Source organism: Oncorhynchus mykiss, chromosome 21, assembly GCF_057628025.1.
Source record: "Oncorhynchus mykiss isolate SJ-2025 chromosome 21, ASM5762802v1, whole genome shotgun sequence".
NCBI classification, from domain to species: Eukaryota; Metazoa; Chordata; class Actinopteri; order Salmoniformes; family Salmonidae; genus Oncorhynchus; species Oncorhynchus mykiss.
The window spans coordinates 29,040,073-29,063,901 of record NC_143042.1 but is presented as its reverse complement, the minus strand read 5'-3'; the positions used below and the strand labels follow the sequence as shown (position 1 = coordinate 29,063,901).

The following is a 23,829-nucleotide window of genomic DNA, read 5'->3' as shown; positions in this document are numbered from 1 at the left end:
CTGCAGCTTTAACATAATGGAAAATAAAACAAAAGTTCAAGTTTGAATAATTTCCTTGTTACCTTTATTCATTGTATTAGATACTTTGTGTTTTACAGTAATTTTACATAGTGGTTTTACACATCTAGATTATATGGTTAATTGTCTGTATATATGTACACCTTAAATAAATCTTACATTAACACCAATAAAATAAAAACATTTACAGTTAAAAATGTGTATTAGTGTTTGACTCACCCTATAATCTGCAATCAATGTCAGTCTCACATGCTAAACTGGTTGTTTTTGCATTTTTTGCATTCTTGCTTGCACACAATATACCATGTAACTTTGGAAACAGTGCCTCTGCTCATAGGATATTATTTGACAGTACCTTCGACACCAGACATAAATGTCACCGAGGGAATCTGGAAAAGTGAGGCTGAATGAAAAGTACAAGTGCACTATGAAATGGCAGTTTCACTAAGGTTGGGGAAGTTTGATCTCAAGAAATCAACCCCTACCTAAGAGAAAAAGGTTAAGAACAAGTGGTTTGGTGAGGTAAGACTAATGAGAGTGTGGGTAGGAGGGATTCAATGACAGAATATGCCTGACACATTCATGTACTGTATTTTAGCCACACAAACACAGTTCTCCTTTTCTCTGGATCGTACTACAGGATAAGGCAATGGGCACTATATAGCGAAGATTTAAAAAAAGGTGTGTGTGGAAAACATCTGTTATCTTGTTATCTAAATGTGAATGAGGGGATGCTCACAACTTATGTCTTAGCTTTCTAACTTGTGTTTTCATGTGTGTGCATGCGTGCAGGGAAGAAGAAATGGTTCCTTGGCAGTGACAGCCCAATCTGCCCCTTGACTTTTGCACCTACACTTTAAAGACAGGTAGAGGTAAAAGGAAAAAAAATAGTGGTAATAGTAGTGGTATAAATAGTAGTGGTAATAGACAAATAAATATCAGGAGGCAATGTGGTATCTAAAGCCCTAATTTTTTATACTAGCAAAACAATACACAAACGTGGTGTACACACAGGTGAAGTATCCAACCAATCAATCATGATATTACTGAATCCTTGAAGTGTTGAGGGTGACTTCATATTTGATTGTTTAAAAAAAAATACTATGATAATATGAGAACAAGCTTACTATATCAATATTCTGAAAGATAAAAGTTTTCTTACCACTGAAACATTAAATACTATTTTTTAACACAATACAAACCTGAACCAAGGAGTTTTGTTCTAGATTGGTTCAAGTAAGGAATCTTATAAAGGCATATTTTCTATTTACATGTATTTTCTACGTATTTTCTTATTTTTGCGTTATGCATAAGGTTAACGTACAGTACATAATTCCACTTCATGTGTGCCGCCCATGGGTAACCAGCCCAAATTCCTCACATGCACTTTTCCTCATACATTCACATTATTTAGTTATTCATATTTTACAGTCAATTCTTGCTAATATACAGAGAGAGAACTGAGGTAATGCAGGTGTGTCTGGCCAGTTTAGATGTCTGAAAGTGAGCCACACATTTTGGAGGATTTCAGGAGAAATCGTTTTTAAATGTATAGGTATAGAGGTCACGATAGATGTCACGACAAGTACAGCAGTCAAATGGATGGAAATGCAATTATTAATGACACATACCAGGGTTTGGGCCGATTCTGAATTTCTGGATTTAATTAAATTACATTTCCATTTGAATTTCATAGAATTTTATTCAATTCAATTCCACTTAATTCAATTCAAATTCTTCTTCCTGTGGGGTGTGGCCAATACAATTCTGGAATTGAATTGGACTGTGTGGTCCAATGGTAATACTCGCAGAAAGCAGAAAGCACACATGTACAATCCTGACGGTCACTGATTTAACCCCCCCCCCCTCCCCCCTTAACCTTGCTGACTTCCCTCCTCCTTGCCTGTGTTCCCTATCTAATTCTTCAATTTCTAAATAAAGATTCAGAAGATACTTATGGATAATGGAATTCCACTCTCCTTTAAAACATTTTTTTAAATCAGAATTGACCCCAACCCTGACATACAGTATACAGTATATTGCTGTTAGTTTTGTGATGTCAATGTTCCATGTACTGTAGTTTATGGGTGACTGTGAAAATGACTGCATGAGATTTGCTGACTATATAGATAATTATAGATTTCTATAATAAGTTTCCATTTGCTGCAAAATACTGGTAACCTCCATTCATTTGTTATTACTGTATAACTTTTTGTTAATCAAATGTCCATTTTTACATGGCAGAGTATACAGACTTCCCACATGCAGACAAAAGCACCCTTCAATTGAAAATAAATTGCACAAGGTTGATAGACATTAACCATACATATTGTTGTAGTTTTGTACATAGAAGCCAAACACTCTTGCGTCAAAGAAATATTGAAATGCTAAATATTTGAGAATTCATAATTTTTTGGGTAGTGATTATTCTGGCAGGTATAACAAGAAAATGTGTCATGCATTATACTGCTCCTCTAAACTTCTCTAGGAGCCTGCATATTAAAGTCTTAATTTCAAGAGTGTGCTAAACATTCACTAATCTAAGTATAGCATTTTATGACTATTTCAAACATCAAGTGCCAGTTATCTTATCTACTACCGTATTTTGACTTTACATATTGGTTATGAGTGTCCTATCGGAGTCTACACATGCTTTGTTTATTCAGAGTGAAGAATATTGGAAGCTAATATATATTTTGAGAGGCTGCAGATAAGGCCAATATAATCAAGTGCAGATTTTTTTTAAACTACCCTGTGGTTTTACTCTGAATTTTTACACCTGTGTGTCAGAGTTGTTAAATGTTTGAAAATGGACACAACCCCAATCTCTTGGCGTTATTCCAAATTGAGATCAGAAAAAATTATTCATACAAAAGTATCAGTTTCATTCGCTTATCTCAATTTTTAATCGTATCTGTAGTCTTTGTATATTGATGTGCAACCACATCTGTCCTTATATTCCAGCTTAAACATTGAGTCAATTATGTTATGTTTTTTCATTTATCTGCAATTGATTGAATTGGGTTTCAAGTTAAACATTTCCAGTAGAGTTTACATTTCCAATTGGTGTGTGAAGCATGGCAAGCTCTGTACAATATGAACTCTTATGTCCAATGGCGGGTGGAGAAGTGGATAAGATCATAAGTAGGCCTATCAGGACCCAGGAAGAGGCAAGATCCAACACCTAGAGTACATGTTACTGCTACAGTACAACTGGGCTACTACTATTTTAGTAATTAGAGCTATAGTGTCGATCCAAAAATAATACATGAATCTTCTGAACAGACATGTTGAGCAATGACATCCAGAAGGGGAGATGGAATATTTGAACTTTAGTCTTTTGGACAAAGCAAAAGATACATTTGCCAAAATCAGTTCCTATCTCCAGCTCTGCATTCAAAACTGCTTGGACTGCTTCGTATTTTGATGCTCTGTCACTAAGTACACAAGAGAGGAGATAATCATGGCTCCAAACCATATTTTAGTCTTGTGTGAATCCACACATTGTGTGGAGTATCAGCAACATCCCTTCATCATCATCAAACTCACTATACAACAAACACTGGAGTGACAAGTCGAGTGAAGTCATCCGGTCAGTCAGTGAAACCAGCTAAAGAGTGTCATCCAAAGTTTTATTCAAAAAGGTTTCTCACAATCTGTCCTGAAGCAGAAAGCATTATTGTTGCACCTCTGGTGTTTCATGCCAGGCTCAGCCACCACAGCTTTGTCAGAAGTCTCTTGTGTACTTCCTTCAGCCTCCTCAATCTACTGAGTATTCCACTGAGTAGTCCACTGAGTAAAACAAGTGACATGCATAAGACGGCATAGTTGCTCCTCTACCTGGCTAATACACCCCCCATCCCAAAAAACTACATCCCCGGCCATCTACAACCCCCAACCACCCGCCCCAAAATAATAATATTATTTTGTATTGTTACTATTATTATTATCATTATGATGATGATGATGATGATGATGATTATTATTATTATTAATATGATCTACTTCCGCTCAGGTCTAGCCGTCCAGTGAATCAGCCGAGCCTAATCACGCGCCCTTATTCTGAAAGTATTTTTTTGTGTATTTCCTCTATCCCATCCCCATGCTTCTTGTATCCTGTAGAAGGAGTGAACATTTTGTGGCAGGAGTGGAGGGGTCTCAGATGGATATAGGGCAGGCGATGATCTTGTCTTCCAGCATAACGCTGACCACCAGGAAAACTAAGTAGAGCACGAACATGATGAAGCCCAGCAGCTTGCTCATCCGCCACTTGCAGGCAGCAATCGAGATGATGACGAAGATGAGCATGAGAAAGAGCAGCACAATGGCGCAGAACAGCCCGTTAGAGCTCACCGCCACAGGCCGCATGTTGTTGATAATGGACCATAGGAGCCATGGGAACGGCAGGCTGAAACACACAAAATAAACAGACACACGTGTTACATGGTCTTCAGCCATACTTAACGTTTATCTTTCAGCATCACATACATCTGTGTAATAAATCTAGATAATAGCTATTGTTCAGTTTAGACCTGAGAATGGACGCCTCTGGGTTGTAATGAATAAAGTCCCTTGGCAAAATGTCCACAGTGGGAACTTCCATGTCACCACCGATGGGCAAACCTTATTCAAATGAATAAATTCGAGAATACAACAGTTCAATTAAGTTCAATTAACTTTTACATCCTATTATAAAGTATCTGGTGTCTACCAAGCATTTATCATAAATCTGGTAATAATTGTTATCAAAATTATGTGAAGTGTGGTTTTAATTAATCCCAATGAAACCGAAAGCTACTTATAGGATAAAAACAAAGTAATACTGTAAGACTGTTACTATGTAATATGTAAAAACATACCCCAGCACTGCAAAAATGCTAATAAGAATCATCTAATAATAAACAATGTTCAAAATGTGAAAGGAACATATATTAAAATAAATTAGTACTGTAAAATTTAAAGCTGCAAAAAGTAACTTTTTGGGCAACCCAACCAAATTCACATAGAAATGTGAGATAAATATGTCATTGTCATTGAAAGCAAGTCTAAGAACGGTATATCTGTTCTATGTGCACTATTTATATGATTTCCGTGCAAAAATGACATTTTTGCGTCTTTTACTTTCGGTTTTGTACACCAGCTTGAAACAGCTGAAAATACAAGATTTTTGGTTATGGAAAATATATTTCACAGCGGTTTAGATGGAACAATTATTCTCTACACAAGACTTGCTTGTTTTGTCACATAAATTGAAATTAGGCGAACTATTCAACATTTTGCATAGTGCATCTTTAAATTAAAGGCAGTGTCTCAAATATCCGTTGGTATCTTTTTAATAGTCAGGCAACAGCGTTCATTTCAGCAAATAAACAGCTGTTTCAAATAAACGCCAGTTCTTGATGAATTGTTTACAAGGTTACCATAAATTACCATGAATTGTTTACAAGGTTTAATGTTTGATTTGTTACGTTAAATAATTCAGTAATGACAAAAAAAATGATGGCAATCATACGTTTTTATTGCCAGTAAGAAACTGGTAGCCGCTGAGAACTGCTAGCTAACTGGCAAGCACAAAAACAGTAAACTATTTAGTGGGTACAGACCCAGTGATCAGTGATTTAAGCAAATAAATACCCTTGCTATTAATTGCAATTTTACGGTAATTAGAAATTAGAGTGAATACAGTACTGATGACAAAAGCGTACCCAACAGTGATGTCAAAGATGTTGGAGCCCACAGAGCTGGACACGGCCATATCCCCCAGCCCCTTCCGTGCAACAATGACACTGGTGATTAGGTCAGGGATGGAGGTACCAGCTGCTAATATAGTCAAGCCCATAATCTCTTCTGTAATCCCAATGGTCTCTCCAACCTGTAAAGAGTAAACAGAAAAAAATGGGGTAAATAAATATTTTAAGTGGAGGTGAGGTTTAAGGAATTAAACAGCTATACTTTGACATATTTTGGGGTTTTCTTTTTTCATATTCTGCTGAAATCCCTGTATTCATGAACTCTGACTATTTAATGTGGTCTAGCTTTGATTGAGAGGTGTAGTTACACAGGCCAAAAAGCGGAAGGCTGCTGATAACAATATCACAGTGTTCTAACCATCTGAATATCCCTCTCCTTTTCTAACTACCTTTACGTCCTGTCACTTGCTTGTGAACATGCTTGTGTTCTGGTCTGTGTGAGGTGGTTTAGCATCTTTACAAAAGGAAACATGATTTCACTAAATGTATACTGGACAAAAATATAAATGCAACAATTTCAAGATTTTACTGAATTTAAGTTCATATAAGGAAATCAGTCAATTGAAATAATCTAATCTATGGACTGGGCAGGGGTGCACAGTTAGTTTTTCCTCCACAAAAAGGCTTTATTACAGACAGAAATAATGCCAGTTGTCTAGGTGGCTGGTCTCAGACGATCCCGTAGGTAAAGAAGACGGATGTGGAGGGCTGGCATGGTTACATGTGGTCTGCGGTTTTTAGTCTGGTTGGACGTACTGCCGAATTCTCTAAAATGACGTTGGAGGCGCCTTATGGTAGAGAAATGAACATTCAATCATCTTTCAACAGCTCTGGTGGGCATTCCTGCAGTCAGCATGCCATTTGCACACTCCCTCAACTTGAGACATTTGTGGCATTGTGTTGTGTGACAAAGGTGTACCTGTGTAATGATCATGCTGTTTAATCAGCTTCTCGATATGCCATACCTGTCAGGTGGATGGAGAATATTTGTTTCTTTTTTATCATTTGAAAGAAATAAGCTTTTTTTGCGAATGGAACATTTCTGGGATCTTTTATTTCAGCTCATAAAACCAACATGTTGCGTTTATATCTTTGTTCAGTATAGTACTGTTCTAATCTCAAATTTTTCAGCAACTATGGTGGATGCAAAACTAGGCCAGCTCAGTACAGCTTGGCTCAGTAGTGTGAAAAACCCTTAATGGTTCAATTAATTTAGCCCCCAGTGCACCCCACGTACCTGGTGAGCCCACCACACCATTAAGTAGGAGAATCCAGCAATCCAACAGATAGAACCCAGAAATGAGATGGGAAAGAACTTCTTTGCAGTCTGTTAGACAAAGGAGGAAAAGGCTATGGTTACTCTAAAGGCGTAAATGACAAATGAACATTATTGTTCTACAGGTATCTAAAGCAAACAACACATCACACTTATTATTGACCAGTTATAGCTAAATAAGTATAGACAGATACAATTCATACCAAACATGAGTCTTTCTATGCCTGTGTCCCAAATGCACCCTATTCCCTATACTACTTTTGAGCAGGGCCCATAGTGTGTAGAGCACTATATAGGGAATAGGGTTCCATTTGGGGCTATTTCTCTATCTGACAAACTGGAACAGTAAGAGATAGAAATGGAGGGGAATAACTTACTGGTTTCCTGACATCAGGCAGTGTTAGCCACAGAGGGAAGACGATGGGCATGATGATGAGGTAGGTGAAACGCTTGCGCATGGTATCTGGCCAGGACAGGCTCAGAGGCTGGTCCTCTTCCTCCTCATCCTCAGCCTAAGAAAAGAGAGCAAGTGTGGAAAAGAGAGGCTTTCTGTATCGATACAGTTTCAAAATTAAATACAGCACTTGTACATCTGAGTTCTCGTTGCAGGTGCGTCGGAATAATGCAATAAATTCAAAGAAAAGAGAAACCTGCAGTATTGGTACAGTTAAATGTGAAATTGGTTTGGAGAAATTGGGAGATCTGTGCTCAAATTGTGGTGCAGTCAGGGTCAGCCAGGCCTTTCTGGGGAAAAAAAAATATGAATACTATGATGATGATAATAAATAATAATGACAACTAAGGCCTTCGGAAATGATTATAGAGTTGGTTGGCATTCCCTCACTCTCTGTGACCTTGAGAGAGGGGTGTTTGATGACAGTGGTTTGCTCCAAGCCTGGATGAGCCTGACACTCTACTCATCAGGTGCTCATACATGGCACACGATCAAATGTCTGGACTGCTGCACCTTCAGTGTGGTCATCAGAATGCCAAACAAGTGAGATACCTCAACTTCTAAAGATAAGTAGGCAGTGGCTCACTTTAACACAGAAATCTGTCTCACCACATGACATTAATCCAAGCAGGCCTCTTCTGGCCAAAATTCCAGACCCAGTTACCTGATATATTGCATTATTGTCACAATATTGAAGACATTTTCCTCTCCCTAAAACACGCGGAAGAAGCTTAAGAACCTGAGCAATGACGAGTTAGGTATTTTCGGCTCATCTGCAGGTGCATCTGCACAGATCTTGACAACATCTAGCCTACACCAACAAAGGTGGAGCAGAAAATGTACTGTGTACTTGCGGTACTTGCAAAAGGGATTCCAGACGTGTAGAGCGTGTTGGATTAATTTCCAAATATGAAATTATAGTTTTGACTTTGATAGGTCATTGATTTTGTACTGCAGCTAACTAGACATTTTTACAAAGTTCGCAATAAGTGATTGTATTGAAAGTCCACCAGAACAGACCCGAGAGAGCAAGATGTAGTCTGCATTTAAGCTGATCACATAGTAAAAAAAATGTATAATGTCATGATATACTGTAAATTATACATAATATATAACATTATCAATGCATTAATTTGAGCTAACTTCCCTATCTGGGTATGTGATTTTAGTATTTTATTGTACAACTTTCATCAGCAAATTGGAGTTAAAGGACATAGTCATACAAATTAAATACATTTTATTGGTCATATACACATGTTTAGCAGATGTCATTGCGGGTGAAGGGAAATGCTTGTGCTTCTAGTTCCGACAGTGCAGCAATATCTAACAATTTCACAACAAATACCTAATACACACAAATATAAGTAAAGGAATGTAATTAACAATATATAAATATATGGATGGCCAATGATTTCAAGTCTGTGTACAGTATATAGGCAGCAGCAGTGAAGGCTATTTAACAGTCTGATGGCCTTGAGATATAACCTGTTTTTTCAGTCTCTCTGGTCCCAGCTTTGATGCACCTTCTGGATGATAGCGGGGTGAACAGGCAGTGGCTCGGGTGGTTGTTGTCCTTGATTATCTTTTTGGCCTTCCTGTGACATCGGGTGCTGTAGGTGTCCTGGAGAGCAGGTAGTTTGCCCCCGGTGATGCGTTGTACAGATCACACTACCCTCTGGAGAGCCCTACAGTTGTGGGCGGTGCAGTTGCCGTACCAGGCGGTGATACAGCCCGACAAGAAGCTCTCAAACTTAAAACTTTCCACCTTCTCTACTGCTGTCCCATCGATGTAGATGGGGGGTGCTCCCTCTGCTGTTTCCTGAAGTCCACAATCATCTCCTTTGTTTTGTTTACGTTGAGTGAGAGGTTATTTTCCTGACACCACACTCCCAGAGCCCTCACCTCCTTCCTGTAGGCTCGTCATTATTGGTAATCAAGCCTACTACTGTTGTGTCGTCTGCAAACTTTATGATTGAGTTGCAAGTGCGCATGGCCATGCAGTAATGGGTGAACAGGGAGTACAGGAGGGGGCTAAGCACGCACCCTTGTGGGGCCCCAGTGTTGAGGATCAGCGAAGCGGAGATGTTGTTTCCTACCTTCACCACCTGGGGGCGGCCCATCAGGAAGTCCAGGATCCAGTTGCACAGGGCGGTGTTCAGACCCAGGGGCTCGAGCTTAATGATGAGCTTGGAGGGTACTATGGTGTTGAATGCTGAGCTATAGACAATTAACAGCCTTCTTACATAGGTATTCCTCTTGTCCAGATGGGATAGGATCCAGTGTGATGGCGATTGCATCGTGATGGCAATTGCATCGTCTGAGGACCTATTGGGGCAGCAAGCCAATTGACGTGGGTCTAGGGTGACAGGTAAGGTGGAGGTGATATGTCCTTGACTAGCCTCTCAAAGCACTTCATGATGACAGAAGTGACTGCTACGGGGCGATAGTAATTTAGTTCCGTTACCTTGGCCTTCTTGGGTACAGGAACAATGGTGACCATCTTGAAGCATGTGGGGACAGCAGACATGGATATGGAGATATTGAATATGTTCGTAAACACACCAGCCAGCTAGGGATAGGGATGCCCTCTGGGCTGGTAGCCTTGCGAGGGTTGACACGTTTAAATGTCTTACTCACGTCGGCCACGGAGAAGGAGAGCCCACAATCCTTGGTAGCTGGCCGTGTCTGTGGCACTGTGTTATCCGCAAAGCAGGCAAAGAATGTGCTTAGCTTATCCGTAAGCAAAATGTTGGTGTCCGACACATGGCTGACTTTCCTTTTGTGGTGTGTGATTGTCTGTAGACCCCGCCACATATGTCTTTTGTCTGAGCCATTGAATTGCGACTCCACTTTGTCTCTATACTGACGTTTTGCCTGTCTGATTGCCCTCTCTGTTTGTATTCTGCTGTATTCCCAGTCACCTTGCCGTTAAATGCGGTGGTTCACGCATTCAGTTTTACGCAAAATGCTGCCATCTATCCACGGTTTCTGATTAGGGTAGGTTTTAATAGTCACAGTGGGTACAACATCTCCTATATATTTATTGATAAACTCAGTAACCGTCTCAGTATACACGTCAATATTATTCTCGGAAGCTACCCGGAACATATCCCAGCCCGTGTGATCAAAACAATCTTGAATCATTGATTCTAATTGGTCAGACCAGCGTTGAATAGTCCTTAGCATGGGTACTTCCTGATTGAGTTTCTGCCTATAGGAAGGGAGGAGCAAAATGGAGTCGTGGTCAGATTTGTCAAAAGGAGGGCGGGAGTGGGCCTTGTATGCATCCCGGAAGTTGGAGTAACAATGGTTGAGTGTTTTTCCAGTGTGAGTACTACAGTTGATATGCTGATAGAATTTATGTGGCCTTTTCCTCAAATTTGCTTTGTTGAAATCCCCAGCTACAATAAATGCAGCCTCAGGACATATGGTTTCCAGTTTGCAAAAAGTCCAGTGAAGTTCCTTCAGCGCCGTCATGGTATCGGCTTGAGGGGGAGAAACACGGCTGTGACCATAACCAAATAATTTTTTATTGGGAGATAATACTGATTGTAAGGTACTCGAGTTCGGGTGAACAAAAGGATGAGTTCCTGTATGCTATTACAATTACACCATGAGTCGTTAATCATGTAACATAGACTCCCGCCCTTCTTCTTCCCAGAGAGATGTTTATTCATGTTGGCGCAATGAACTGAGAATCCAGATGGCTGGACCGACTCAGACAATGTATCCCGAGAGAGCCATGTTTCTGTGAAACAGAGTGTGTTACAACAGATTGTATTTTTTTAATCATTTATTTCACAGGACAGTAAGAAATGAGAGAGGGAGATAGATAGACCTACATGTAGAGCAGTAGACATATGTATCATAAAAGTAACTGCCTGTCACGCCCTGACCTGAGTATTCTTTGTTTTCTTTATATATTTTGGTTAGGTCAGGGTGTGACATGGGTGATGTATGCGTTTTAGTACTGTCTAGGGGTTTTGTAGGTTTATGGGGTTGTTTACCATCTAGGTGTTAATGTATGTCTATGGTTGCCTAGATTGGTTCTCAATTAGAGGCAGCTGTTTATCGTTGTCTCTGATTGGGAACCATATTTAGGCAGCCATCTTCTTTGGGTATTTCGTGGGTTATTGTCTATGTGATGTTGCATGTTAGCACTCAGTTGCTATAGCGGTCGTATGGTTAGTTTGTTTAGTGTACTTTTTTTTTGTCTACAATTAAAAGTATGTATTCACACCGCGCTTTGGTGTCCTCAATATGACGATCGTGACACTGCCTAACCCATTAAAGACATTGAGTAGTGGCTACTCAAACATCTCCAATGGTCAGTAGAACTCAAATCATAAAAGTGGTAAATCGGATGTCAAAAAGATTTCTTATCACTTAATGTTTTTCATTACTATTAGCAAATGTTAGGTTATTGAGTAAATATAACTATTTGTGCTCTGCTAATCTAAAGTTATTGAGATGTTGCAAGTTATGATTATTTAATATTTTAAAGTCAATCTAACATTTATTAAATAAGTTGTTTTTACTTGATTCTTTTATGTTTTACTTAAAATAAAGGAGTAGTCAGACATTGCTATTTGAGTAAAAAACACTTGGTTTATTTGTGTTGTGCTGATAAAGAATTATGTTTTTAAGTTATGAATAGTGCTATTTTGCTCCGTTTTTGAAAGGATTGTGGGTAATACATGTTTTTGGGACTATATGATACTTTTAAACAATGTTGTAGGATTTTTAAAATATTTCTAAAATAGTATTAAGCAGTTTGTACTATGAGGTGTAAAGGATCACGATGAACAGATTAAAACCAGGGTAAATTGACGTTCAATAATGAGACAACTCAGACAAGCCATTCCCACCAAGGTCACTCCGCTCTAAATGACAAAGGCTATTGCAGCATCCTGCAATGCTTACAGCTCTACCTCCAACTATTCCTAGAGAAATTATCATTGTGCTCAACAATGCTTACCAAGGTGGGTTAAAATGACAAATTGTCAAATCCATAAAAGAATGTTAAAAATTAAGACATGACCACTAAAAATTACTAATCAGAACTAGTAACGCTTGAAAAAAATAATAATTTAAAGGCCCAGTGCAGTCAAACGTGATTTGCCTGTTTTATATAATACCGTGAAAATGTTGATAATGCTCTTTTAGTGTAAGAGCTGTTTGAAAAGAGACCCTGCAATTTGCCTGTTTTAGTAAATGAGTTTATAGACAAAGTCCCAAACCTTTCTGCCAATAACAGCTAGTTTTCTGTTTTCCCCTCCCACAGACAGTCATCTCAATATTCTTGCTTGAGAAATTGCTCTTTGCTAAAAAGCTAGTTTATTTACCATTTAAAACAATCAACTGTAAGGTACTTAATTGGTATTAATTAAGGAAATGGGACCCTACATTTTTATGTTCCCGAGAATAAATATTAATAAACTTCAATTGTTATAGTTGAGTACATAATGCAATTTAGTGTAAACACAAAACTGCTAAGTATTTACAACTTAAAAAGATAACCAAATTGGTGGTGATGTCACTATATTACTTTAAGTATTGAACACTGCAATACTTTGAGTTGGGTTACTTGACTGGTTCTAGGCAACAGGTTTTCACAAAAAAATGTTAATTAGCAGAACTAATTACTTTTATAGTGTGGGAAGGGGTGAGACTAAATTTGTACGTACATCGCCAAGGGGATATGTGATCTGGTGTCGGCAGCGCTACCACTAGACCAGACTCCTGCACTCTCGGAATATTGTAATCGGAAATAAACTGAATGTAAAAGTTATAGATATTTTTTTTATCAACCAGTTAAAAGGTGACATTTATGACTGTAGCTGGTATATAAAAACATCTATCATGAATTAAGTATTTATTAAGGATCCCAATTAGCTGCTGCCTCTTCCTGGGGTCCAGCAACATTAAAGCAGTTATGGTACCATAATTTTAAAATAAGGAAAGAGCACAAACACACCCTTTTGAGAGTGGAAAGTAGTCTCAGATTCCCTTGTATCCAATTAAAGAGGTGGACCAGGACCCCCTTTGGGACTGCTGGAGAACAGGTCCTCACACGCCAATCAATGTAGAACACACTAAGGACTATTGCTGTCAGCCAAGTCTGTCCCTGGCTCTGGACAATGATGTATGCAAAAAAACAGGATTGTTTTCAAACGTAGGGGTATGATATCCTGTTCTAATGAGACAAAGGTTCATTCGTTGGGTTTGAAATGTAAAAAAGTTCAAGATGAAGTACCTACGTGGCATATTAAGCGGGTTGGAGCACTATAGAAGATGGACCTGATGACAGCTCAGGCTGCTTAATCTGCCATGACCGTTGGCGCTGACAAGAGACTTGCTTGTAACCTTGGCGATGAAACAGCAGTAAAACAAAAGGGCTATTCTCTTCCTCCCTCTCCACATCCAGATGATTGAATTGTTATCAATAGCATGGCGTCCACAACCGTGCTATAATCAGGCGAACCAATATATTCTGATGCCATTTTTTTGGTTTCCACTTCTAGTCTTTGGGGATGATATATATTATAAACTGTGTGGTTCAAGCCCTGAATGCTGATTGGCTGACAGCAATGGTATATCAGACTGTATACCACAGGTATGACAAAACATTTATTGTTATTGCTCTAATTACATTGGTAACCAGTTTATAAAAGCAATAATGCACATCTGCAGTTTGTGATACTGTATATGGCCAATATACCACGGTTAAGGGCTGTGTCCAGGCACTCCATTTAGCAGACACTTTTTTCCAAAGTGCTTAAAGTGGGCTTAATCTGTGCTTAAACATTACATTTTAATGATTGGAGACAGGCGCAGGAATTCATAATATTCCACCCAAAATATACAACATGCCATGAAAAGGCACGGGGATGAAGCCCAAAACAAACACGTGTACAAAAACACAGGGAGGTAACCCAAACAAAAGAGCGAGGTTAAACCTAATATATACCTGCAAGACACTACACGGGGCGAGACCCGTAATAACAAGTGCACAATACACGCTGCACGAAAGCCGAAAAAACAACGCACAGGTACTCACAGACCAACAGACATGGGAACAATAACCGACAAGACAATGGTGAACAGAGGGCACATTATATACAATTACTAATCGAGGGAATTTGAATCAGGTGTGTGTATTGAGACAGTGCAGGGACGGCTAGAGGCCGGTGAAGTAGACCTCCGGGAACTGGTGCACGGAATGAGCAGCAGTACCGGGGGAATCCGTGATATGAGCAAGCAGCATGTGAGTGAAGACCCTATCTGAAGAGTCTTTTTATGCTTCACATGAAAGCAACATTTAAGTTAGTCTGTAACCTGCAGTAATACTGTTTTTTTCCATTTAATTATTGTTCAGGTTCGGCATTACATAACTCTAAGGTTAATATCGTCAAGGTTCTACTGTATCTGACCAGTACCTTAGTAACTATGTGCACAAGTGGGAGGTATGGGAATTATTGAGTTGTGTGCCCACTTGTTTGCGGTCGGGTCTATGGGGGTTTGTGTGTGTGTGTGTGTGCCCCTAAAATTGGTTTCTTACCAGAGCTTCCCCTTCTTGTCCTGTAGTGCCATTCATTGGTGGTGTGACTTCCACCTCAACATTTGAGCTGTTTGGAAGATTTTTATCTGCAATAAAAGAGAAAACATGGAGAGCAATTAATGTAATTGTGGTATACAGTGGGGAGAACAAGTATTTGATACACTGCCGATTTTGCAGGTTTTCCTACTTACAACGCATGTAGAGGTCTGTAATTTTTATCATAGGTACACTTCAACTGTGAGAGACAGAAAAAAGTCCAGAAAATCACATTGTATGATTTTTAAGTAATTAATTTGCATTTTATTGCATGACATAAGTATTTGATCACCTACCAACCAGTAAGAATTCTGGCTCTCACAGACCTGTTAGTTTTGCTTTAAGAAGCCCTCCTGTTCTCCACTCATTACCTGTATTAACTGCACCTGTGTGAACTCGTTACCTGTATAAGAGATACCTGTCCACACACTCAATCAAACAGACTCCAACCTCTCCACAATGGCCAAGACCAGAGAGCTGTGTAAGGACATTAGGGTTAAATTGTAGACCTGCACAAGGCTGGGATGGGCTACAGGAAAATAGGCAAGCAGCTTGGTGAGAAGGCAACAACTATTGGTGCAATTATTAGAAAATGGAAGAAGTTCAAGATGACGGTCAATCACCCTCGGTCTGGGCTCCATGCAAGATCTCACCTCTTGGGGCATCAATGATCATGAGGAAGGTGAGGGATCAACCCAGAGCTACACGACAGGACCTGGTCAATGACCTGAAGAGAGCTGGGACCACAGTCTCAAAGAAAACCATTAGTAACACACTACACCGTCATGGATTAAAATCCTGCAGCGCAGGCAAGGTCCCCCTGCTCAAGCCAGCGCATGTCCAGGCCCGTCTGAAGTTTGCTGATGGCCATCTGGAGGATCCAGAGGAGGAATGGGAGAAGGTCATGTGGTCTGATGAGACAAAAATAGAGTTTTTTGGTCTAAACTCCACTCGCCATGTTTGGAGGAAGAAGGATGAGTACAACCTCAAGAACACCATCCCAACCATGAAGCATGGAGGTGGAAACATCATTCTTTGGGGATGCTTTTCTTTGTTTCTTTTCCTGTCTTTGGGGACAGGACGACTGCACCGTATTGAGGGGAGGATGGATGGGGCCATGTATCGCGAGATCTTGGCCAACAACCTCCTAGACTCAGTAAGAATATTGAAGATGGGTCGTGGCTGGGTCTTCCAGCATGACAACGACCCGAAACACACAGCCAGGGCAACTAAGGAGTGTCTCCGTAAGAAGCATCTCAAGGTCCTGGAGTGGCCTAGCCAGTCTCCAGACCTGAACCCAATTTAAAATCATTGGAGGGAGCTGAAAGTCCATATTGCCCAGAGACAGCCCCGAAACCTGAAGGATCTGGAGAAGGTCTGTATGGAGGAGTGGGCCACCCCATGTTCAAGAATGGCCTTTTACACGCTCACTTTAGGTTATTTGAAAATGAAATCATCTCCAAAATATCATTAGTTTATAAACAGGTCATAGAAAGTTGGTTACAATGACAGTTTAATCCACCAGAAAAGACAGAACAAATAATACAACAAATATTGTGGTTAAACTCAAATATAATGAGTATATTTGAGTTTAACCACAATATTAGTTGTATTATTTGTTCTGTAAAAAAACTATTATCAATTGGAACCTTTAACAAGTGGAAGGAAGAAAGTATTATTATTATTAACCCTGTTTTCCACAAGCACAGCAGGCTGTGAATTCTGCAAACAACGTTTCTAGGATGGGCTATTAGCAGCACAATATATATTGATCATGGTTCCTGAGTGGCACAGTGGTCTACGGCACTGCAACTCTGTGCAAGAGGGATCACTACAGTCCCTGGTTCAAATCCAGGCTGTATCACATCTGACTGTGATTGGGAGTACCATAGGGTGCCGCACAATTATTATCAATTCATTTAGAATTATATAAAAGCCCCTTAGATATTCTCACAGATCAGATTTGACCTAACAAAACATTTTGTACAAGGTAGTTGATAAGCATAAAAAACTTTGTGGATGGCGCCTCCTGAGATTCGCAGCAGTCTAAGACACTGCATCACAGTGCAAACTGCGTTGCTACAGATGCTAGTTCGAGTCCCATGCCGGCCACGACCGGGAGACCAATGAGGCGACACACAATTGGCCCAGCATCGTCCGAGTTAGGGAAGGGTTTGGACGACCGGGATGTCCTTGTCCCATCGTGCTGTAGGGACTCCTGTGGCGGGCCAGGCGCATGCACGCTGACACGGTTACCAGGTGTATGGTGTTTCCTCTAACACAAAATGTTTTTTTTGTGGATGGGTATAATTTGTATGTATAAAATATATAATAGTAATATTTAAAGTTACTAAATTGGGTCAATTTATATATATTTATTTAAATGTAAATTTGCATCGGCAAGAAAAAATATTTTCTGATATACTGGAGGCCTAGCGTAGGCGACATGAGTATCACTAGTGTTGAGTAATGTGCTGTTTAACCTTTCTAGGGTAGGGGGCAGCATTTGTAATTTTGGATGAAAAGCATGCCCAAATTCAACGGCCTGCTACTCGGGCGCAGAATATATGATATGCATATAACTGGTAGATATGGATAGAAAACACTCTAAAGTTTCAAAAACTGTTAAAATAGTGTCTGTGAGTATAACTGAACTGATTTAGCAGGCGAAAACCTGAGAAAAATCCATTCAGGAAGTCGTTTTTTTGTGGTTTTGTAGTTTTCTATTCAATGCCATTACAGTATCGATTAACTTAGGACTCCATTTGCCTTCCACTAGATGTCAGTCTTTAGAAATTGTTTCAGGCTTGTAATTGTTATAAATGAGGGAGTAAGACCAGTCTGAACGAGTGGACCCTAACGTGTTGCAGAGTTTTTTCAGGCGCATCTGCATTTCTTGTTTACCTTTGATATTGACGACGTTATTGTCCAGTTGAAATATTATAGATCATTTAGGCTAAAACACAACCTGAGGATTGAATATAAACATCGTTTGACATGTTTCTATGAACTTTACGGAAACTATTTGGATTTTTTGTCTGATTGTTTTGACTGAGTTTGAGCCTGTGGATTACTGAAGAAAACGTGCTAACAAAACGGAGGTTTTTGGATATAAAGAGACTTCATCGAACAAAAGGAACATTTATTGAGTAAATGAATGTCTTCTGATTAACACCATATGAAGATCATCAAAGTTAAGGGATTAATTTTATCTCTATTTCTGAGTTTTGTAACGCTTCTGCTTGGCTGGTTACTGTTTGTAATAATTTGTCAACTGGGCTAGGTTCTGGGCTGGGTATGCTTTCTCCGAAAAGCATTTTATAAATATGACACTGTGGTTGGTTTATCAAGAAGTTAATCTTTCAACCTATGTAAAATATGTTTTGTTTTCTGAATTTTTATAATGAGCATTTCTGTAATTGAATTTGGCGCTCTGCAACCTCACTGGATGTTGGCCAGAAGGGACGCTAGCGTCCCACGTAACCTAGAGAGGTTAAAGTGGTTTAGGTGTTATTTATTTAAAAAGCATATTGAAGTTAGAAGCAATAGGACTTGAAGCAATAGACTACCCACGTATGGTCAACTATTTCAGCACCGTTTCACGCTGCTCTGGGACAAGCATGGGGACTGGTCTTGATAAATCAATGAGATGTCTATTTTCACTGTATCTCTGTTTGGGTATGGGTTAGACTACAATTAGGGTGTGGAAATGTTATGCTCTTAGTACTGTAGCCTACTCCCGACCGTCACGTTGAACAGTGCCATATTTTCCATTCCATCCTCACAGAAATCCTGAGGGTTTTGTTTTTTGTTTTTCTTGGAATAGAAACACCATAATATTAATCAAATTAATTAAGCAAAATTTCTTAAAATCAATCCCATATACTATGTTCTTACAAAAAAGCTTTAAAATTCTCTAGTACAGCCAGTTTTGAAGGTTATCCAAATGCTTCTCAAAGATGCCATCTGGTGGTCAAACTTGCACTAACTAGCATTAATGGTAACAATGGCTGACAATTAAATAACGCGCCATAGAATTCTGCGGCAGCCTGTAAGCTGTGCTGAAGTATGACACAACTGTTAAAGGAAGAACAACTGTATTAACCCCTACAAAAATGTCCATTAATTGTAATTCACATAATAATTCACATTTCCTGTTGCTGCTGGATTATTTTCTTGCTGTGAGAAACTGGTCAAATGAAGACAACATATTTGTATCAAGTAACCCATGACTGTGTACAAAAATGTATATTTGTACATATGCGAACAAAACAATGGCAATGGTATTTGCGTTTCTCAAAAGCTAGTGAGCTGTTTTAGAAAATGCAGGAGAGCAGGCAAAACCTCAAGGTGGTAGCAATCCAGCATCAGGGGTTATGCGAGTAGGGTGTAGGAATGTTAGATTAGTCTGTTAATTTAAGATACATTAAACTGAAGTTGGTGGTTACAGACACAGAGCATGGCAAAATGTTCACCATGTTTTTTGTTTTCGTCAGAGCCTGGAGTTGGCATATTGAGATTGGATGTATCAAGTTACAACTGGCACGCCTTCGACAGAGTGGTAATCACTAGATGGGCATGCTAGTAAGGACAGGCATAATGACTGTTTGGAACTTCTGTACTTTGTAACATGGCCAAATAGTGATGATCTCTGCCTGTGTGGTTATTGGAGATTATTGAATAGCTTCGACCTGCATTTCATCAGATAGTAGATTTTTCCGAACCTGTTATATAATAACAAATATCTAACAATTACATGGTTTCAAAACAATATAGAGCATTGAATGGATATATTTAAATGTTTAGCCAACTGCCAAACATACAAATGTTTAGCCAACTGCTGTCTGTTTAGCCAACTTCTAAACATACAAATATTTGAAGAGATCACTCTTCAACTTGTGTGCGTTTCTGATATCATTCACTTGTGTTAACACATGGGAGTACACTAGACCCCCCCCCCCCCCCCCCCCCCCGGAGTAGAGACCACTCACCTGATCGGCTGGCTACTCCATTAGCCTTCTCGCTGTCCTCTACTTGGCATTTCTTTTTGGCAATCTTATGAAGGATGGATGCCTTTTCTCTGAATTGTCCTGCAACATAACCATCAGGGAGTTAACTACAGTAGGGGACGTAAAGCCCTGTGTCACCTTCACAGGTCCATTGCCTGGACTCAGGGCTCCTCTGCCTTTCTCATGGTTCCAGACCTATCTAAGTTCAAAGGAAAACAGAAGCAAGTTTTCATATCACTATTCAAATTACAGTTTGAAGTCAATGTCATATAATGTACTAATGACCCAGCAATGTCCTAGATGCATGCCAGTGGGAGAGAACACTTTATGAAGCATAATCGGTCACACCCAATCTATGACCAGGTCTACTAAGCCTTTACGTTAGTTGAACCTAAATTTGTACACTTTTATTTTCTGGAGGCATAGCATTTAGTCTAAAAGATAGAACAAAACAGTTACATACAATTTAAGAGACTGATTAAGATATTGCACTTGATGATATCCATTTCAGAAAAAACATTTTGTTACTAATTTTTCGTGGACAGACTATGTAACATATGGTATCGTAATGTGTGTCAAAAGACTGTGGGATGCAACAATAAACGAGCAACAGTTGTTCCAGTGGGATGGTTTTTCGTCACTGATTAGTTGTACAAATGACGATTTAGCATGTGTGAGCATCTTTAAAATTTTTACCCATAGACTTTAGAGAAACTTGAAGAGCAAGGGGGGTGGAGCTATCGCCCTTCTTCCGCTCCTCGTTTTAATATATTTTCTCATACAGCTCCCCTCAGAACTTATAGTAGCTGCCGCAAGATATTCTTTCGGGGTTGCCGACTGCCAACTTTGCACCAGGCAAATTCTTAATAAATGTGTCTTGATGAGGTCCATCTATGATCATTAGTAACCTCTTCTTGTCACCGTATTCACATACAACGTACCAAAATATTGTAATACAAAAGACAGTAATGGCATAAACAGAATGCAAAAATAATGACATTCAACATAGAGGTCAAAATGTCCTTACTTTACTACTTTAAATAATAAGGATGTAGATCAGATCATATTGGACAATTTAATAAAGATGGTAACCAACATTATCTGTTTTAAATTGGTGGCTAGCTTACACTACCGGTCAAAAGTTTTAGAACACCTGCTCATTCAAGAGTTTTTCTAGATTTTTTTTACTATTTTCTACATTGTAGAATAATAGTGAAGACATCAAACCTATGAAATAACAAATATGGAATCATGTAGTAACCAAGAAAGTGTTAAACAAATCAAAATATATTTTATATTTGAGATTCTTCAAATCGCCACCCTTTGCCTTGATGACAACTTTGCACACTCTTGGCAGTCTCTCAACCAGCTTAATGAGGTAGTCACCTGGAATGCATTTCAATTAACAGGTGTGCCTTGTTAAAAGTTAATTTGTGCAATTTCTTTCCTTTTTAATGCTTTTGAGCCAATCAGTTGTGTTGTGACAAGGTATGGGGGTATACATAAGTCCATATTATGGCAAGAACAGCTCAAATAAGCAAAGATAAATGACAGTCCATCATTACTTTAATAAAGACATTAACATTTCTTCAAGTGCAGTCGCAAAAACCATCAAGAGTTATGATGAAACTGGCTGTCATGAGGACCGCCACAGGAATGGAAGACCCAGAGTTACCTCTCCTGCAGAGGATAAGTTAATTTGAGTTACTAGCCTCAGAAATAGCAGCCCAAATAAATGCTTCAGAGTTCAAGTAACAGACACATCTCAACATCAACTTTTCAGAGGAGACTGTGAATCAGGCCTTCATGGTCTAATTGTTGCAAATAAACCACCACTAAAGGACACCAATAAGAAGAGACTTGCTTGGGTCAAGAAACATGACCAATCGACATTAGACGGGTGGAAATTTGTCCTTTGGTCTGATGAGTCCAAATTTGATATTTTTGATTCCAACCGCCATGTCTTTGTGAGACGTGGTGTGGGTGAACGGATGATCTCCGCATGTGTATTTCCCACCGTAAAGCATGGAGGAGGAGGTGTTATGGTGTGGGGGTGCTTTGCTGTCTGTGATTTATGTAGAATTCAAGGAACACTTAACCAGCATGGCTACCACAGCATTCTGTAGGCAACACGACATCCCATCTTGTTTGGGCTTAGAGGGACTTAGTTTTTCAACAGGACAATGACCCAACACACCTCCAGGCTGAGTAAGGGCTGTTTTGCCAGGAAGGAGCGTGATGGAGTGCTGCATCAGATGACCTGGCCTCCACAATCACCCAACCTCAACCCAATTTAGATGGTTTAGTATGAGTCGGACCGCAGAGTGAAGGAAAAGCAGCCAACAAGTGCTCAGCATACTTGGGAACTCCTTCAAGACTGTTGGAAAAGCATGAAGCTGGTGAAGCTGGTTGACAAAATGCCAAGAGTGTGCAAAGCTGTCATCAAGGTAAAGGGTGGCTATTTAATGAATCTCAAATATAAAATATACACTACTTTTCAAAAGTTTTGGGTCACATAGAAATGTACTTGTTTTTGTCCAAAAGCAATTTTTTTGTCCATCAAAATAACATCAAATTGATCAGAAATACAGTGTAGACATGGCTAATGTTGTAAATGACTACTGGAGCTGGAAACGGCAGATTTTTTAATGGAAAATCTACATAGAAGTACAGAGGCCCATTATCAGCAAACATCACTCCTGTGTTCCAATGGCACGTTGTGTTAGCTAATCCAAGTTTATAATTTTAAAAGGCTAATTGATCATTAGAAAACCCTTTTGCAATTTTATTAGCACAGCTGAAAACTGTGTTCTGGTTAAAGGAGCAATACAACTGGCCTTCCTTAGACTAGTTGGGTATATGGAGCATCAGCATTTGTGGGTTCGATTACAGGCTCAAAATGGCTAGAAACAAAGACCTTTCTTCTGAAAGTCGTCAGTCTATTCTTGTTCTGAGAAATGAAGGCTATTCAATGCTAGAAATTGCCAAGAAACTGAAAATCTCGTACAATGTTTTGTACTACTCCCTTCACAGAACAGAGCAAACTGGCTCTAAGCAGAATAGAAAGAGGAGTGAGAGGCCCCGGTGCACAACTGAGCAAGAGGACAAGTACATTAGTGTCTAGTTTGAGAAACAGACACCTCACAAGTCCTCAACTGGCAGCTTCATTAAATAGTACCCACAAAACACCAGTCTCAACGTCAACAGTGAAGATGCGACTCCAGGATGCTGGCCTTCTAAGCAGAGTTGCAAAGAAAAAGCCATATCTCAGGCCAATAAAAATAAAAGAGTAAGATGGGCAAAAGAATACAGACACTGGACAGAGGAAGATTGGAAAAAAGTGTTATGGACAGACGAATCGAAGTTTGAGGTGCTCAAAGACCAGTCACAGCTGAATTCACTCAGTTTAGATCAACGCTGATTGGCTATAAAATTCATATGAGCACCTAAAACTTAATTTTGGCCTGCACATCAATAAGGCTGCTGTATATTAGCAGGTGTAAAAGCTGAGTTTGCTGGAAATCCCCATTATTGCATGAGAATAAATGTATGCTTAACCCGAAAATGTGGTCAGAGGCACAGTATGGATGGTGTGACGCAATTGTGGAGCCTCCAGACGCCAAATTGAGCTCCGTACTGCATCGCCATGCACCTCTAAAATGTGGTAACAATACGGAGGGCTCCGTATAGCTCTGCATTGACATGATTGGTTGACGGAAGGTGAG

The 23,829-nt window shown here is 39.5% G+C and overlaps 1 protein-coding gene across 7 annotated transcripts in view; it reads right to left on the bottom strand.

Annotated features, from left to right (window-relative positions):
- Positions 1-47: 47 nt before the first annotated feature.
- Positions 48-23,829, bottom strand: part of LOC110500322 (sodium/potassium/calcium exchanger 2) — a 187,759-nt gene continuing 163,977 nt past the window's right edge. For all 7 annotated transcript variants that reach the window (XM_021577626.3, XM_021577627.3, XM_090214347.1 and 4 more), the window contains 6 exons: positions 20,087-20,185; positions 15,060-15,145; positions 7,422-7,556; positions 7,006-7,095; positions 5,724-5,890; positions 48-4,426 (listed from right to left, as the gene is read on the bottom strand). In XM_021577626.3, coding sequence (XP_021433301.1) covers positions 4,177-4,426; positions 5,724-5,890; positions 7,006-7,095; positions 7,422-7,556; positions 15,060-15,145; positions 20,087-20,185 — 827 coding nt within the window. In that variant the 3' untranslated portion in view covers positions 48-4,176. The remainder of the gene's footprint in view (positions 4,427-5,723; positions 5,891-7,005; positions 7,096-7,421; positions 7,557-15,059; positions 15,146-20,086; positions 20,186-23,829) is intronic.